This window comes from Leptonotus elevatus, chromosome 8 (assembly GCF_054856555.1).
Source record: "Leptonotus elevatus isolate MCC_2025b chromosome 8, RoL_Lele_1.0, whole genome shotgun sequence".
Taxonomy (NCBI): Eukaryota; Metazoa; Chordata; class Actinopteri; order Syngnathiformes; family Syngnathidae; genus Leptonotus; species Leptonotus elevatus.
In genome coordinates, this window is record NC_141246.1 from 15467660 (window position 1) to 15482758 (window position 15099).

Below are 15099 nucleotides of genomic sequence, written 5' to 3' on the forward strand. Positions count from 1 at the left end.
AAAAAGTAGGTCACCAAGAGGGACCAATGGAATGCGGAGCAAGAGCAGATGAAGTCACCATACCAGAGCTGAGTGTTTGATAGGAAACAGCTGTGTGCGCTATGTGCGCTGTGTATGCTCGCACATTTGTCACATCTTAAATGTTTTTCTTCCCGCTGTGACGGAACCCACACATAGTGATAGAAATGCAGCCATTTTACAGTTTTGGTCGTATTGAGTGTGGTTTGCTCCGCTTAGTTCAACACACACGTTGAGATTCTGTCCCACCTTCAATCTCAAAATGAAGTCGTCTGAGGCAGAAATCTCAAGTGGCCACAGGTTATCTCACAAAATCGAAAAAGAACAGTCACTTCCAGATATGTGCCGATGTTACAGGAGTGCATCCGAACAGCACCAGAGGAGCTACATCGTAAAAAATTTTTGGGGGGGAAATACTTGCTGAGTCAAATGAATTGAGAGTACAGTGGAACTTCAATTAACGGACCCAGAACGGGCTTGGTGCACAAAAAAAGAATTTTTCAAAATTTTCTCACAGCGTATATTTGATCTGTGACAAACCCCACACATAAAAAATAGAAAATCTGACATTTAACAGGTTTGGATTGAATGTCACCCTGTGTACCCGGAAGAGCGTGGAATAAAGCGGCAGTGACTAATGGAAGGAATCAAACAGTTTGATATGAATGGTCAAACTTGAAGCTAATGAAGTAGAATATTCCATTTCGAATCGCTACTGCCACCTGCTGACAAAAAGTTTAACTGCATATACCGTTCTTCACGTACAAACCACGCACATTACGTCACATCCGAAGACACGCGGGAAATTCTAACCGGAATCCAGTCTGAAAACTATTGACCAGAGGCTTGCAGGAGTACCCATTGTGAACAGCTAAGGTGTTAATCTACTATTTGGAAGGCATTTCAGTCATAAATGGTCAAATAAAAAGCTTATTGTAAAGTTATTTTTGGAAGAAAACTTCCAGGTGAGACCACCATGTTTTCTTAAATGCCTCAATTTAATGTCTGCTGCCACTAAAAGTGTACAGTAGTGACTAACTGACACAAAAGAAAACATGGAATGCCTAAAAGCATCATTTTCCATGTCATAGTTGTTGATGTCTGAACTTGCTAAGTGTTTTTGGTTATTATCGAGAAAACCGTCAAACATGATCTTGATCCGCTCCTAAATGAACTCTTATTAGCTGTTTTTGTTGTCATTCATGAATTGGTCCAAACAAACGTACCTTTAGTTGCACTAGGTATTTAAACCGGGCAAAAAACAAGGATGGTCTCACATTCTTTTCCATCACTGTATTTACAATAGTTTGACAACTAACAATTAACATAACAAAAAAAAAGCTAAAATGCACTCAAATATAAAAAATATAAAATAATATATATATACAAAAATATAAATACAGCATTACTGCTAATGATAATACAAAATACTCCCACCTCTGGCTGATTGGTGCCTACTCGCTCTTTGGGGGGAAGTGTGTGTGTGTGTGTGTGTGTGTGGGGGGGGGGGGGTTGTTTTGATGTGACCCCAGAGAACATTGTAAACATGTCAAAACGACCTAAACTTTGCCGTGTGCAGTGATGACAAATAGAGGAAAGGAATTGGGAGAAAGAGAGGCAAAGTTGATGCGGTGTTTGTCCCACCAGGTGTCGCAACAGACACTCACATGATTCGTTTGGCAGTAACAATAACAAACTATATGAAATAAAGAAAAGTTCTATTTTATATAGTAAATTGTGTCATATGTTGTCTTATGAATTAAAGAAAATAGTTTAAAAAATGCTTTTATCTTCTTTTGTAAGTTTTCAGGGCTCGTTTTGTGTATGCGTGCGCGTGTGCATGCGTGTGTGTGTGTGTGTTTGTTTTTTCTCGGATCAGTTTGCTAATTAGTGATTTCATTTGCAGAACAACTTTCTAATTTAGAGGAGGTTTTTTTTTTTTGCAGGTTTACCTGTGAGACCTGAAGCAAGGGTTTTTAGTAAACGATAAATATATGACAATATAATGAATACAAAATTGCTTTTTATTTTTATATAATTGACTGTTTTTATTTCTTAAATTCTCCTTGAGTAAACTTCCAAAACGAATATAAATTTCAGTTTAATCTTAGTATTTCTGAATGGATTGTATGGTATTTTAGCAAAGCTATATTTATTTATTTATTTATTAAGATATGAGCTGTTGCAGTGTCATTTTGAGAGCATTTATTGTGCAAACCTTAAAAGTCCAAATCAAAACTCAGCACTGTATTGTGAAAACAAACAGTATTGATATTATTGTATAGTTATTTTATACTATATCAATATAGGCCCTACTTTAAAAAATGTATAGGTCACTCCTCCTGGCGGACATCATTTGTTTCTAGTTTTCTTGTTCTGCTCCTTTCCAGATACTTAACTGTCTTGATTTGCCTTATATTTTGCTCTTCAAAGTTATGCTCGGTTCTGTCAAAAGTGGACTCAATCACCCAAGCACTTAATTCTGGTCTTAAACGAATAGGTGTCAACCTTATCTTATTTTACCAAGAACTTGTCTCATAATCCCTTTCGTGAGAACGATAAGTGTATCAAGGAGTCAATAATGACTGACTCTTAGCTAACTCCTTGCTAGCTAGCTGGTGCGGTGCAAACGGCACAGAGCTTGCCTCAACTTCCGACTGCTCGCGTTTATGTGACAGGAGCATGTCCAGCCAAGCATTGCTTTATCTCAACTGTGTATTTAAAAACTATTCAAGTGAATGGACTTGGCCAGCAGCACGCAGATGATTTTATTTATTTTTTTACCACAAGATTCATTATTCCATCCATTAGTCCATTTGAAATTACAAATATGGTAAAGTATTATTGTAAAATACAATACATGTGTACTGTATATCCTGTATTTTTATGACATGGCAATTCAATGGGTGTGTGCAAACTCTCAAAATTCCCGATGGCCAACTTGACCTTTTTGACCTCAAGGCACCAAAGTGTTAGAAATGAATCATTCTGATACAATTTATTCTTCTCAAGGAATTACTGTGCATTTACTTTGTTACCAAAACATTATAAGATGATTCAGTGTTACGCAGTGCATATAACAGTAGACAACAAAACAACCAAGGGTCTACAAAAGATTAAATAGTTTTTTGTGTGTGAATGTTTACCATCTGACTGCTTTTTTTGTGTGTTGACATTGATCTGCAGCGATCCAACACCAATAAATACCCATCACTGCCAGTTTGACATTGTCAAATGTGAGTTATTCATCCACCAACATTCAACATGACCGGGAGAATTCTTCTGGGACTTCTGCTCATCTGTGTGGTTGCAGGTAAACAAATAAAAAATACTGAATGTAACATGTTTTTACACTCTAAATCAGGGATGAGCAACAAGTGGCCTGCACTCAGAATTATGAGTAACCCCTGATTTTTATTTATTTTTTAACTTGCTTCTATTTTGTTTGACACTATTTTTTATTTGATTTTTTGTTTGCTTGTTTTGGTGGGTGGAGGTCTTTTTGTTTTTTAGGGAAGACAACCCCTGTTTTTTTGTTTAGTTTAGTTTAGTTTAGTTTTTCGTTTTTTTGGTGGTAAATGGACATTGGAGGTTTATCTGCATTTTTTGTTTTGTGGTAAGAATATTTTTGATGTTACAATTTATTTATGTATTTTATTTCCCTACAATATTCCAAATACATTTTTCAATGCATGGGCATCACTTGGATTTTCACCATTTGCAGGCCAATTATTTGTCTACATTTAAAATAGCATTTTTGTCATTGGTTAGGAAGTTTGCGGTCCCCATCTGGCCCCTCAGTAGTGCTGATGAAAAACTTGTCATTGTAGTTGCGCATCCCTGATTTAGAGTGACAATGCTGTATGCTTTAACAAAAAAAATTACATTGTAGGCTACTACAGTTTGTTGTTAATAAAAGTATCTTGGATCTTTAGAAACCAAGTCAAATGTATTTCTTATGTTCTTCTGTGTTTTGCATACAGATTATGTTGTTCATGAAGTAGCCTATTTGTATGAAAACAGACTCACTTTTTGAGTTAATCAACTTCTGCTTCCACAGACACAGAGGCATTCGTGAAAAAGCAGCCATTTTATGTAAGTATTTATAGTTTCTGTTAGCTTTTGTGTGAAATAAATTATAAAGAATGTTAAAACTTAAGGAGACAAGTATGTTGTTGTTGTTTTTTAAAAGTCTCTTAATTTAGCTGTACCTCGAGGACAAATAACAAAGCTGAATGATGCACCATAATATGTTAATTAAAACTATTAGTGCATGTTGACTGGGAAATTTAAACCACCACTGCTTATTCTTGGAGAAATAAAAATGCATTTACTCATGTATTTATTTTTGCTCATCAGCCATCCTGCCCTATCACAGATGAGCCATTTTTTTGCATCTTGATATACAAGCCTGTGTGTGGTACAGATGGAAACACTTACTCCAACGAGTGCAATCTTTGTCGCCACATCCAGTGAGTTCATAATAGTACACGCAACACACGCACAATCCACGCAGCCTCTTCTAGGGAGTATGTCTATCGGTGTCGGTGTCGCCTGGTGGTCAAAATAGGAACAACTACAGTTCCAGCTCTGAACTCTGGTTGGCTGATTAAGTAGCCTCCCACACAAACGTGTACTGCAGTACTGTGCTATTTTTTCTATTTGTTGTTGTTGTTATTGTTTCTTTTTGTGTTGCACGTTGTAGCAGTTAAGGTTGTAGTTCATGGTCATTTGTGTTTGCTATACAATCATTTTGTAACAGTGAGAAACTGAATATTTCCGGAGGGGGTCGGGGTGTCCGTGGGGGGATCAAATGACAAGTACAAACTTGCCCCCCTCCCCAACAAGAAATTTTCCCCATAGAATAAAATCTAAGAATAGTTCAATAAAAGTTCATGATGGTCTGTTTTCTCTCTACAGGACAACAAAAACACACATTAAAATTGCCCATGCTGGAGAATGCCCTGATGTTCAGCAGCGTGGAAAGTGAACACCTGTATCAACAGTGGAAATGTTTCATTCACAAAAAAAAAATCTATTAATTTGTGAATAATAATAAAAGTCTTTAGACAAATGTGGTAACAGTTGTTATGAACTCCATATTCACACTTCTTATACTAAGACATGTTTGATAACTCAATGGGGGAAACCATGGGTGAAATCAGGAAATAGAGAAGTGACAGTTGCCCACAGTCATCATGATCATTTGATGCAGGGGTGTGGTGGCTATTGGGAAATTCAGGACAATTCCAGGCCTACATGTCCCGGGTATTTATTTTAATTTTATTTTTTAATATGCCCTAATTCCTTATTCGTCCTATATAATTTCCAGCCATATTTTAACAAAACATAATTACTGTACTGACCTCTTGCACTCTGCCACAGTAGTCCACAGGCAGCAACATGGACAGTATTTATGCAAAGAAGCCATATAGTTCAGGGCTGTCACTATGGAATATCAATTGACCTCTTCCTGCATGTCACATTCATCCCAGCCTTAACTCGTCCTTCGTTTTTAAACAGGAGCTTGAAAACAGTGCTGTGGAATTATGTTTACGTCAGCAGCATATCCACATTCAATATTTACCATATGGCAGTGTCATACAGTGAGTGCATTTTTACAATGTCTTAAACTCGCACTGTTTGTTTAATACATTTAGTAAAAGTAAAATCACAGCAACCCTTTCAATGCTACATAGGATGAGCTTGTACTCCTTGGACTCCTTTCCAACTCGCTTAGCCAGCAGACATATCCGAGGTGAAGGACCAGACAAAGTACAGATCATAGCTCTCCTATGATGACTGAAACCATTGGACATCGAGTTCCCCTGTCCTGGTGTGGGTCACCGGGCACCCCTCTAGAGCAATGCGTGGGTCCCCCTTCCCATATGCTCACCACCTGTGGGAGGGGCCAAGGAGGTTGGGTGCACAGACACCTGGGTAGCGGCCGAAGATAGGTAGGTGGATAGATAGATAGATAGATAATATATATATATATTTTTAAACTGATGGGAATTACAAATTAAGCTCATTTCTCAAGGCATCTCTGTCCTAAGAGCAACATAACTTTGTTTACATTGTAATCAAAATATTAGAAATGAATATCACTGTGATACTGTATACAATACAGTATACAATAAACAACCCATCGTCTACAAGAGGTTAAAAAGTTTTTGTGTGCATGTTTACTGTCTGGGTGGGCTTTTTCTGTATTGGCATTGATTATCAGTGATTTGACATCAATAAATACATGTCACTGACAGGGTGCCATTGTCATTGTGAGTTACTCATCCACCGAGATTCATCATGACTGGGAGAGTTCTTCTTCTGGGACTTCTGCTCATCTGTGTGGCTGCAGGTAAACAAATAATGAATAGGCCTACTTAATTCAACATGTTTTTACAATCGAAATGCTATTTGTGGAATTATATTAGCATATACATATATTAACTCTGCTGCATAATGTTATGATTTTCAACCATAATTCCACTGTATTGCAGTGTGTCAATAAATACACAAAGGTGGTCCTTATTATCTTTATTAACCAAGTCGAATTTTTTTCTCATGTTTCATATGTGTTTTCCACATTGATGCTACAGTTCATGAAAGTGTTTGTAAGAAAACTGGATTTACTTTTTTAAAGAACTTCTGCTTCCACAGACACAGTAGCAGCCTGGAAATTGCACGAGGTAAGTATTACTGTAGATTTGTGCTTTTTTTTTAAGTAGCTTTGTGTAGAAGAAATTATAAAAGATGTTAAAACTTGATATAAAAAAACATACTTTTTTTTAAGTTCCTTAATTTAGTTGGACAAATAATTCTTAGCACCATCATAAGATGATTAACTGACACAAATAACGAGCCATATTACTGCACCGAGATTTACAAACCTGTGTGTGGCACTGATAAAAGGACTTACAGAAACCTGTGTGCTCTTTGTCTGCATGTCCAGTGAGTTCGCTACAACACGACACGACCACGCACGCATGCGCGCAGCATTGCTGGTGTTGGCATCGCCTGGTGGTTAAAATAGAAACTACAGTTTGTAATTCTGAACTATGAGTGGCTGGTAGCAGCCTTACACATATATATATTATACATATATAACAATTAGGAATCAAATAGTTTTTGAGTTTGCACTTCTCCAGAGGAAAAATAAATAAATCCCACGACTTTTCATTACTTCACAAACACACACTTCAATTAATTGACATTGTCATTTTACTTTAACTTTTAAGTGGTCTACTTTCCACTTAGTTATTGTATTATCTTAGCTGACTTATTCAAGATGGAATGCAATCAATGACACGTTCAAGCGGAATTCAAGTTGGTGTATTTTATTTTCTCTCTACAGGACATCAGGGAAGCACATTTCGCTTGACCACAATGGAGCCTGCTAACCTGATGTGAAGCGCTGAAAGTGAATATCAACAGCGGAAATTATTCATTCGCAGCGAAAACTATTCATTCATGAATAAAAAATTTAAAAAAGTATTCGGACAAATCTGATACTATCAGGTCAATATATGCGTTAACAGTTCTGTTATTAAAGTCAGGAGGCGAATGAGTGGTTGACCATCTTTATGCAAGAACTATTTACATTTCTTATACTAAGTAACAGATTTGTCAATAATGTGTGCGCGTGCGCCCGTGTCCTGTGTGCGCGTGCGTGAGAGAGACAGAGAGAGAGAGCGAGAGAGAATGGGTGAGCGAGAGAGAATGGGTGAGCGAGACAAGGGTGCATCCTGAGGTAAAAGTTCAATTTTTTGAGTCACATGGGTGAAACCAGGAAATAGAGAAGTGACAGCTGCTGTCCACAGTCGTTTTCATTAGACTTGCTGAGGAAACTTCTTTTTTTGACACTAAATGGACGATCTAACGATGGTTGCTGGCCAATTGGAACATGTGTAAGTACTTTATGATTTGAGTGTAGTTTAATTTAATTTGATTTTTTTACTTAAACCATACTTCATTTTGTAGCCTGTGGCAGTTGTTAGATGTTTTTTCCCCCCATATGCAATATGAGCAAGTCAAAGTATTAGAAAGAAACACCAGTATGGTGCAGCAGTTGTACACTAATGCAAAACAACCTTTATAGATCCCAATAATAAACATATTCCCACTTTTTCCCCACAGGGAAGCCATAGTTCAGGACTGTCACAATGGAATATCGATTGACCTCTTTCTGCATCTCACACTTATCCCAGCTGTAAGTTTGTTCTTCCTTCAAAACAGGAACTTGAAAACCGAGCTGTGGAATTATGTTTATATAAAAGTCAGCAGCGTATCCACAAGCAATATTTACTATACGTCAGTTTTTACAATGCCATAAACGGCCACTGTTTGTTTAATAGGTTTAGTAAAAGCACAGCGACAGCATCACTACTACATTGAATGAGCAGGTTCTTGCAACGGAAGCACATTCGAACCTGTTCCAATTGATTTAGCCAGCGGAATGTCCAACCACTACAAGAATATAAATAGGAGAAATCCATGAGAAATAACTCAATTAAGGACAAGGTTGTAGTGCACCACCAGATACAGAGGATGGTGCTCTTTTTCATTTTATATTCAATGCAGAAGATTTCCCATACAGTACTTTTGAATACTAACTCAATGTGGCTTGTTGCTGTCATCCAAAGGCACCATTGCATTAGAGTTACCTTTGGTTGTTTTCTTCCAGGTGCTGATTGCCTTGGTGCTGTCATTCCTCCAGAAAAGAGCAAAACTATTGGCTATTGACCGCAGACTTCCTTTCCTGCAAGGGCGTTTTGGCATTGTGGTGTAAGTCAATAAACAAGGACTAAAAATTTAAGTCATTGATTACGGAAGTAATCATTAGTTGCAGGGTCATTTAAAGAGGCCACTGTAAGAAAGTTGAGGAACTTTTACAAAAAAAAAATTCAGCCATTCATAGCGCAAATGGCACCCTTTGTGTTAACTCGTTTAATGCAAAACGATGCGTGCGTGATGGTTGAAGCATGTGTTCGTGTCCTTGGCAGACCTCTGGACACCATCGGCAGCCTGAGCAATCGCTGGTCCTACGGGTTCGCCTTTGGCGCCGTTTCCTACAGCGTCTTGCTGCTCTTTTCGGAACATTACTTTCCTTTTACTGTCCCACCCTGGGCCAGAGGTACAGACGTTTTCTGCCAAATTGGTTCTGCTCTGTTGTCTACACATGGAACTAATGGCGCGTTTATGGTCCTCTCAGCTGTCGTTTATCTCGTTGGAGCTTTGGAAGTGGGACTTGTGAACTTTCCTTTTTTTGCATGTCTGTCAACACCCTGCAGACCAGCTGGAGCTGTTCTAGGAATTCTCTACTCTTTGTGTTGGTAAATATTTCATCCCAAGCGCATGTCACAATAAACGCAAAGAGTATAATAACGGCCAAGTGTTTGTTTGCAGGCTTATCATCACAGTGTGGGAGACATTCACGTGTCCAGATGGAAAGGTACGTGAGCACTACTGCTACTAGGTGAGTACTATGCCCACCTGACATGTGTGTTTGTATTTACTTTTGATGTCAGAAAATTAAAATACAGATGTGTTTCTGAAAGATTTTAGGGAAATACCAGAAGATAATTATCCAGTGGCCTTGTATCCTCTCTCTCATTTTTCTTTTGGGACGATTTGTCCACATGCTGGTCAAAGATGTTCGAATACATCTACGGCTGGAACAGGAGGTCAGAGCATATATCATGTAATAGCTACAGAGTAATAACTGAAAATGTTGACTTTTTATTTATTATTCTCTTTTTTTCACCATTTTGTCTTGTTTTACAGTCAATGCATTTTACAACTTATTTTCAATATAGGATTGTAATGTGTGTTTATAATGAAATTTAAAAAAAAAGATAGCTTAGGTACATTTCTCAGATCAGAATTGCCTACTTGTTCAATTTTCACATCATTGTGTCACTTGTGCACATCCTAAAAGCAGTTCCTCAATTCTTTGAACAATTTGCAAATGCTTTGGTATGCCATGTACATGATTATGTCCAATTCTCTGCTGTTTCCGACATGATCAATTGCTTATGTCATATTGATCAAATTGTATGGCGATGTGTTTCTGTTGAATTGTCTCACACCCCACAACAATTTGGCATCGTACAAGTAGGTCTTTATATGCAAAATGGCTGAACAAATTGTCGTAATATGCCAAACATGTTTCATTAGACTTTTTTTTTTCAAGGAGAATCTTGACTTTTTTTTCTAACGAAGGGATTGTGTGAAGCCTTAGATCAAGCAATTCATCATCCAGATTTCTGCAATATCTCATAGCAAGTGAAGATAATTGTTCTGATGTGGATGAGAATTTGTGGCCCACGGGAAGTAGGAAAACTGCACTTTAGTTTCAACAGTGTTGCATGTACAATTTTGTAGAAAGAGATTGTCCCACGTTTACTTACATTAGTACTTTTTTTATTTCGTTTTTTTCTTTGTGCTATGCAGTACTTTCTTTTTCCTTTTTGTATCTTAACCACTCTCTTGAAATTAATATTCTACATAACTTGCACTTTTGAATAATGACCATTAAAAGCTTCAGTCAACGTTATGTTATATTGACAACATAACTAAGCCATTCATATTTTCTATTAAAAAAAAGCACACAAACATTGTCAATCTGATGACACTTACATGTTCAGTGAGACAAATATTAACTTGAGAGAGAGATGAAATGACTTTTGCCGGAGAACCATGCTATTTTGCAATTTGTACAAATTGTTTTGAGAAATGCACTTACTGTTTTGCAAATTTCAATTCTTATCTGAGAAATGTGCCAAAGAGACTGAGGAAAAACTGTAGTATGCTAAATGTGCCACCAGGACTCAGATGAACTGACTGAGCAACACCAAGTGCAGCATGTAAAGAGACTTCTGGGGAAGAAAAGTACACACAGGTAAATTACATATAGTAGACCACACGAGGACTAGCATTTAACGCTTGTGCATTTTATTCCATTCGATTTGTAACTTTTCATCTTAAAAGTGCTCCATTATTGTTGCCATGCTCATCCTCAATAGGATCAGTCCTTGTGACACAACTGTGACCGACATAAACGATGACTTTACCAATCTTATGTTGCAGCAAGTCCCTGAGCTGGTTTCAGAGCAGAGTGTATGAGTGGGATCCCTTCTTCAAGTTCCCAAACAGAATCATTGGCACTGCCATCATATCTCTCATAGGCCTATACACGGTAAAAAAAACAAAAAAAACCCACAAACAATGACATGTTTATTCCCCCCCCTAAAAAAATTGTTGTCATTGCTTTTAGATGACGCTGGCTGACTACAGTCTCAGCATTATTGCTTTTGACCAAGTGGTCAGGTGGAAGAACAGACTGGAACACTTGGTGACGTCCTCTAATCAGACCGAAGCTTTGGAAGGCATGATTCCACAACTGGAAGAATTTATCAACGTGTCCAGAAGTGAGTCGTGCATAAAGTGCCATGCAAGTCTCAGTGATCTTTTTCTTGCTCGAACAAGTGAACAAAATCTATTAATCGAATTGTTTATTTCATTCTAGAGACTTGGTTAGCAACTACCATCTTTGCTAGCCTCAATTCAGTTGCTTACACATTCCATGTACTCGTATGTTACAGGTAAGCGGATCTGTATGATGCAATAAATCTGCGCAAACTCACACATGTCCGATTGCATCACAGTGTGTTGCTTCCTTAGGAAACACTTAAAGAGACTTTGGAGAGGAGAGAGAGGTTTTCTCCCGGAGAAGTTTCTCAAGCCCAAGTCTGCCATTAGTGTGGCGAGTGTGACACCACACACAATTAGACGTTTGCTGTGTAACATTAGTGATGATCAACTTTTTATGGATTTTTTTGCAGGCCGCCATTGCACGCTACTCTGGATGGCAAATTGCATTTACGCTCTGGGGTAACATTTAATTAAAACTCCTTCTTATTAATATGCTTTTGTTTGTTTTTGTAGGCTGTGATTCGTTTTTTCGTTTTTTTAGGTTATCTGATGGTCCACTTTGTTCACTTCCTGGTTGCACTGCTGTTGGTGTATGTGATTGTTATTCCAATACAACATGGAAAAGCTCTGATTATGCTGTCCAACCTGGGCATCATACTGTAAGCGTGTGTGCATGTGTGATTCAGTGGATATAAAGTCTACATGAATTCCATTTTTTTTTTGTGATAGAAAAATGACACAAGAAAATCATTGTAAAACTTTCCATTCTGTTAATGTGACCTATAACCTGGACAGATCAATTTAACAATTTTTGAAATCTTTTTTTAGAGGAGAGGTTAAAATAATAGTAAAAATGTGCACAAACTTATTAAACTTGACTAAACTCACACCTGCGACCATTTAAAGTGCCTCTGATTAACCCCCAAAAGTTTTTTTTTTTCTTCTCAGCAGAAGTCTGAAGGTTTTGTGCCAACACGGACTGTTTTGAACTATTCATAATAGCCTCCACATTTTCTAAGTCCGTAGTTCAACAAAATCTCACAAAGTAACCCCCCAAAACATTCAGGAAAAGCCTACTAGAAATTCGGGGCTAAGCAGAGGCATTGCATACATGGTGGCAGGTATGTATGCTGACTCTCATTTGATGTGATTAGATGAACATATCTTAGTTACAAAAGTGTGTGCACACTTGTGCAACCACATTCCTTTTGTTTATTTTTACTTCTCTCATTTTTTTTTTAAATAAGCAGTTGGGCTGCAAGGGTTATAGGTCACAATGGTGAAAACGTTGTAATGGGTTTATCTTGGTCTAATTTTTTTTCATAATCACAAAAACCTAGCATTTGAACAGGGGTGTGTAGACTTATTATGTCCACTATATAATCAATATGACATTTCTTCAGCTTTCTTTACGTCCTTCTCTCTGTAGTCTGACCATCAGTCTTGTGGTAGCCATGGTGATCCTCCAGATAGTTTTGGTCCAGATTTTTTTCCTCCAGGACAAATTGTCTCCCACTGATAAACACAAACCTCTGGCTCTCAATAACAGGTGGGTAGCGATAATTTCATATTGCGAATATATGTGAACCAGGTTTGGGTTGCAAAAAGGACCAGATACTCAAAATACTGTACATGGTTGTAAATTACCATAATGTATCTCACCGGACATCTTCTGGAATTTGTCACGTATTCCAATGTGCATGTAAATATGAACGCAAAACACAAACAATGTTGTGCATTTGTCAAAATAGTAGTCACTTTTCACATGAGTGTCATTTGCTGAAATGAGCACTGAATATTATCTTAAATATATCAAAGCGTAATGAAAAATGGTAATACGTATAAATAACATCAAATGTGAATATTGTTCCTTCTGTTTTGCCTTCAGAAAAGCATTCCACTGCTTCAACTACTTTTTCTTTTTCTACAACGTGATCATGGGGATAAGCAACTGCATCATGAGGCTGTTGATCAGCATTGTGCTGGGAACGTGGCTGGTGTCGCGCATCGACCGTACAATAATGCAGAGAGGATATGAAGCCATGGATGCTGGTAATTTTTAACTCTCTTGTGACTCACAAATCAGCTATTTTGGACAACTTAAAGCGGGCAGATTATTTAATTTAAAAAATAAAATAAAAAGGTATGCCGTGCGGTTTATTTAACGAGTGGTGGGATCACACGAGCCATTCATTTGCCGTCTGGAATGCTCAGAGGTGAAATTATATAAAAGTCGCACACTCTTAGGGACTGATTTCAGCAATACAAGAAACAGGATGTGTAAAGTACAGTGTACTATATTTATTGATTGTATTGTAGGAAGGGGATACGATACGTTGGCGAGACATTTAAAATAAAATAATGGGAAAATGACATTTTGGTATTTAGAGTGCATTTATCAACAAACCATGTGCAAATCTAACAGTATTTGCTGCCTTTCCCATGCAGGTTATAGTACATGGATTGGGATGATCTTTGCTGACCACTATCATAACAATCCAGTAATGATGTGTTTCTGCCAGCTGCTTGTCTCCACCACCCTGGAGAAACACACACCGTCCGCATACTCCACATTCAACAACACACCACCCGGTTTGTAAATACTATACAGCGCATGTAACTACATATGCGACAACACTATAATCCTGTTTAAGTGGTTAGCACTTTTCCGTTGCTTATATTTCCTCCTCCGTTCCAGAATATTCTGTGAGCAGTCGATCGAGGAGACGCTGGGCATTGTTTTACACCCTCCTGAGGAACCCTCATCTGATCCTGCACAGGAAGCATCACCTCTCATCACTGCAGACGTTGGACATTTCTTCTTCTTTTCAGTCGGACACAGTATTGCAGGCTTGGCTCAGGGCTTCACAAACACAGAGTGTGCTTACTAGTGAACACTGAGGAACAAACAACAGACTGCTAGAATAACTGTCACACTGATACATATTTTGAACGTGTTTGGAGGTCTGTCTTCAAAATACACTTGAGATTTGATATGTTGTTAAAAGTTGAATCTCACTCTGTATGCACTTTGGGTTGCAATTGCCTTAACATTTCACAGCTTGTACTTCTTTTGAAATGAATTCATGCACACTGTTATAGGATAAGTTTGCTAAACTCCTGTGCTGACCCCCCCCCCCCCCCCTTAAACAGTAGATTTAAATATGTGTTCTGTCATCAAAATGGTGTAATAAGCAAAATATGAAAACAAAGATTTATTTTTTTAAGTGTAGCATTACACTTGACATATGCATCATTTTTGGCCATTCTTGGTCTTGTTGCATTTTGATACATAAGTTGGCCCATAATATTCATTAGTTTGTCAATATAGCCCATGCAGTATGTCTATGAAAGTGAACAGTTTGGTGGAGATGTGACAGGCTTTCATGATCTTGTTTTACGCTATCTACTTTATTTTTCAATTTACCATTATTAACTTTTATAAACTGAATGTATGTGTTCTTTTTACATAACTGAAGCAAATAAATACATAGTAAAATGGTCATCAAATTGAGGGGTTTTGAACTTTGACCTGAATTTATTAGCAGATTTTTACTCTTCACAGAGTAAGCTTTCGAAGTTAAACGTGTGTTTTCTGCTAAATGTATCTGGTAAATAAATGAATAATTTAAAGGTTTTTTTTAATTA

The 15099-nt window shown here is 37.6% G+C and overlaps 2 protein-coding genes across 4 annotated transcripts; both read left to right on the top strand.

Moving 5' to 3' along the window:
* The first annotated feature begins 63 nt into the window (after nt 1–63).
* Nucleotides 64–5100, top strand: LOC147169922 (serine protease inhibitor Kazal-type 1-like). 2 transcript variants are annotated; one of them, XM_086083729.1, is made up of 5 exons: nt 64–983; nt 3205–3331; nt 4079–4113; nt 4378–4490; nt 4939–5100. In XM_086083729.1, exons 2-5 carry the CDS (start codon nt 3283–3285, stop codon nt 5006–5008), a joined length of 267 nt encoding a protein of 88 aa, XP_085939855.1. In that variant the 5' UTR covers nt 64–983; nt 3205–3282; the 3' UTR covers nt 5009–5100. The 2 variants fall into 2 exon arrangements, with proteins under 2 accessions (XP_085939855.1, XP_085939856.1); XM_086083730.1 differs by having other exon boundaries at nt 64–894.
* A 2696-nt stretch (nt 5101–7796) lies between these two features.
* Nucleotides 7797–15037, top strand: stra6l (STRA6-like). 2 transcript variants are annotated; one of them, XM_086082861.1, is made up of 18 exons: nt 7797–7925; nt 8155–8227; nt 8702–8802; nt 9021–9151; nt 9230–9350; nt 9424–9469; nt 9576–9701; nt 10845–10918; nt 11107–11215; nt 11294–11447; nt 11546–11621; nt 11701–11782; nt 11862–11910; nt 11993–12110; nt 12881–13000; nt 13340–13503; nt 13900–14043; nt 14150–15037. In XM_086082861.1, exons 1-18 carry the CDS (start codon nt 7885–7887, stop codon nt 14350–14352), a joined length of 1932 nt encoding a protein of 643 aa, XP_085938987.1. In that variant the 5' UTR covers nt 7797–7884; the 3' UTR covers nt 14353–15037. The 2 variants fall into 2 exon arrangements, with proteins under 2 accessions (XP_085938987.1, XP_085938988.1); XM_086082862.1 differs by having other exon boundaries at nt 13974–14043.
* The last annotated feature ends 62 nt before the right edge of the window (nt 15038–15099 follow it).

What these genes read in the sequence shown, in the direction of transcription:
- LOC147169922 (XM_086083729.1), top strand. Translation starts at nt 3,283, where the DNA reads ATGACCGGGAGAATTCTTCTGGGACTTCTGCTCATCTGTGTGGTTGCA. An exon ending in GCTCATCTGTGTGGTTGCAG is followed by an intron (nt 3,332 to 4,078) that starts GTAAACAAATAA and finishes CTGCTTCCACAG; the next exon opens with ACACAGAGGCATTCGTGAAA. An exon ending in TGAAAAAGCAGCCATTTTAT is followed by an intron (nt 4,114 to 4,377) that starts GTAAGTATTTAT and finishes TTTGCTCATCAG; the next exon opens with CCATCCTGCCCTATCACAGA.
- stra6l (XM_086082861.1), top strand. Translation starts at nt 7,885, where the DNA reads ATGGACGATCTAACGATGGTTGCTGGCCAATTGGAACATGT. An exon ending in GGGAAGAAAAGTACACACAG is followed by an intron (nt 10,919 to 11,106) that starts GTAAATTACATA and finishes CTTATGTTGCAG; the next exon opens with CAAGTCCCTGAGCTGGTTTC. An exon ending in CTCTCATAGGCCTATACACG is followed by an intron (nt 11,216 to 11,293) that starts GTAAAAAAAACA and finishes CATTGCTTTTAG; the next exon opens with ATGACGCTGGCTGACTACAG.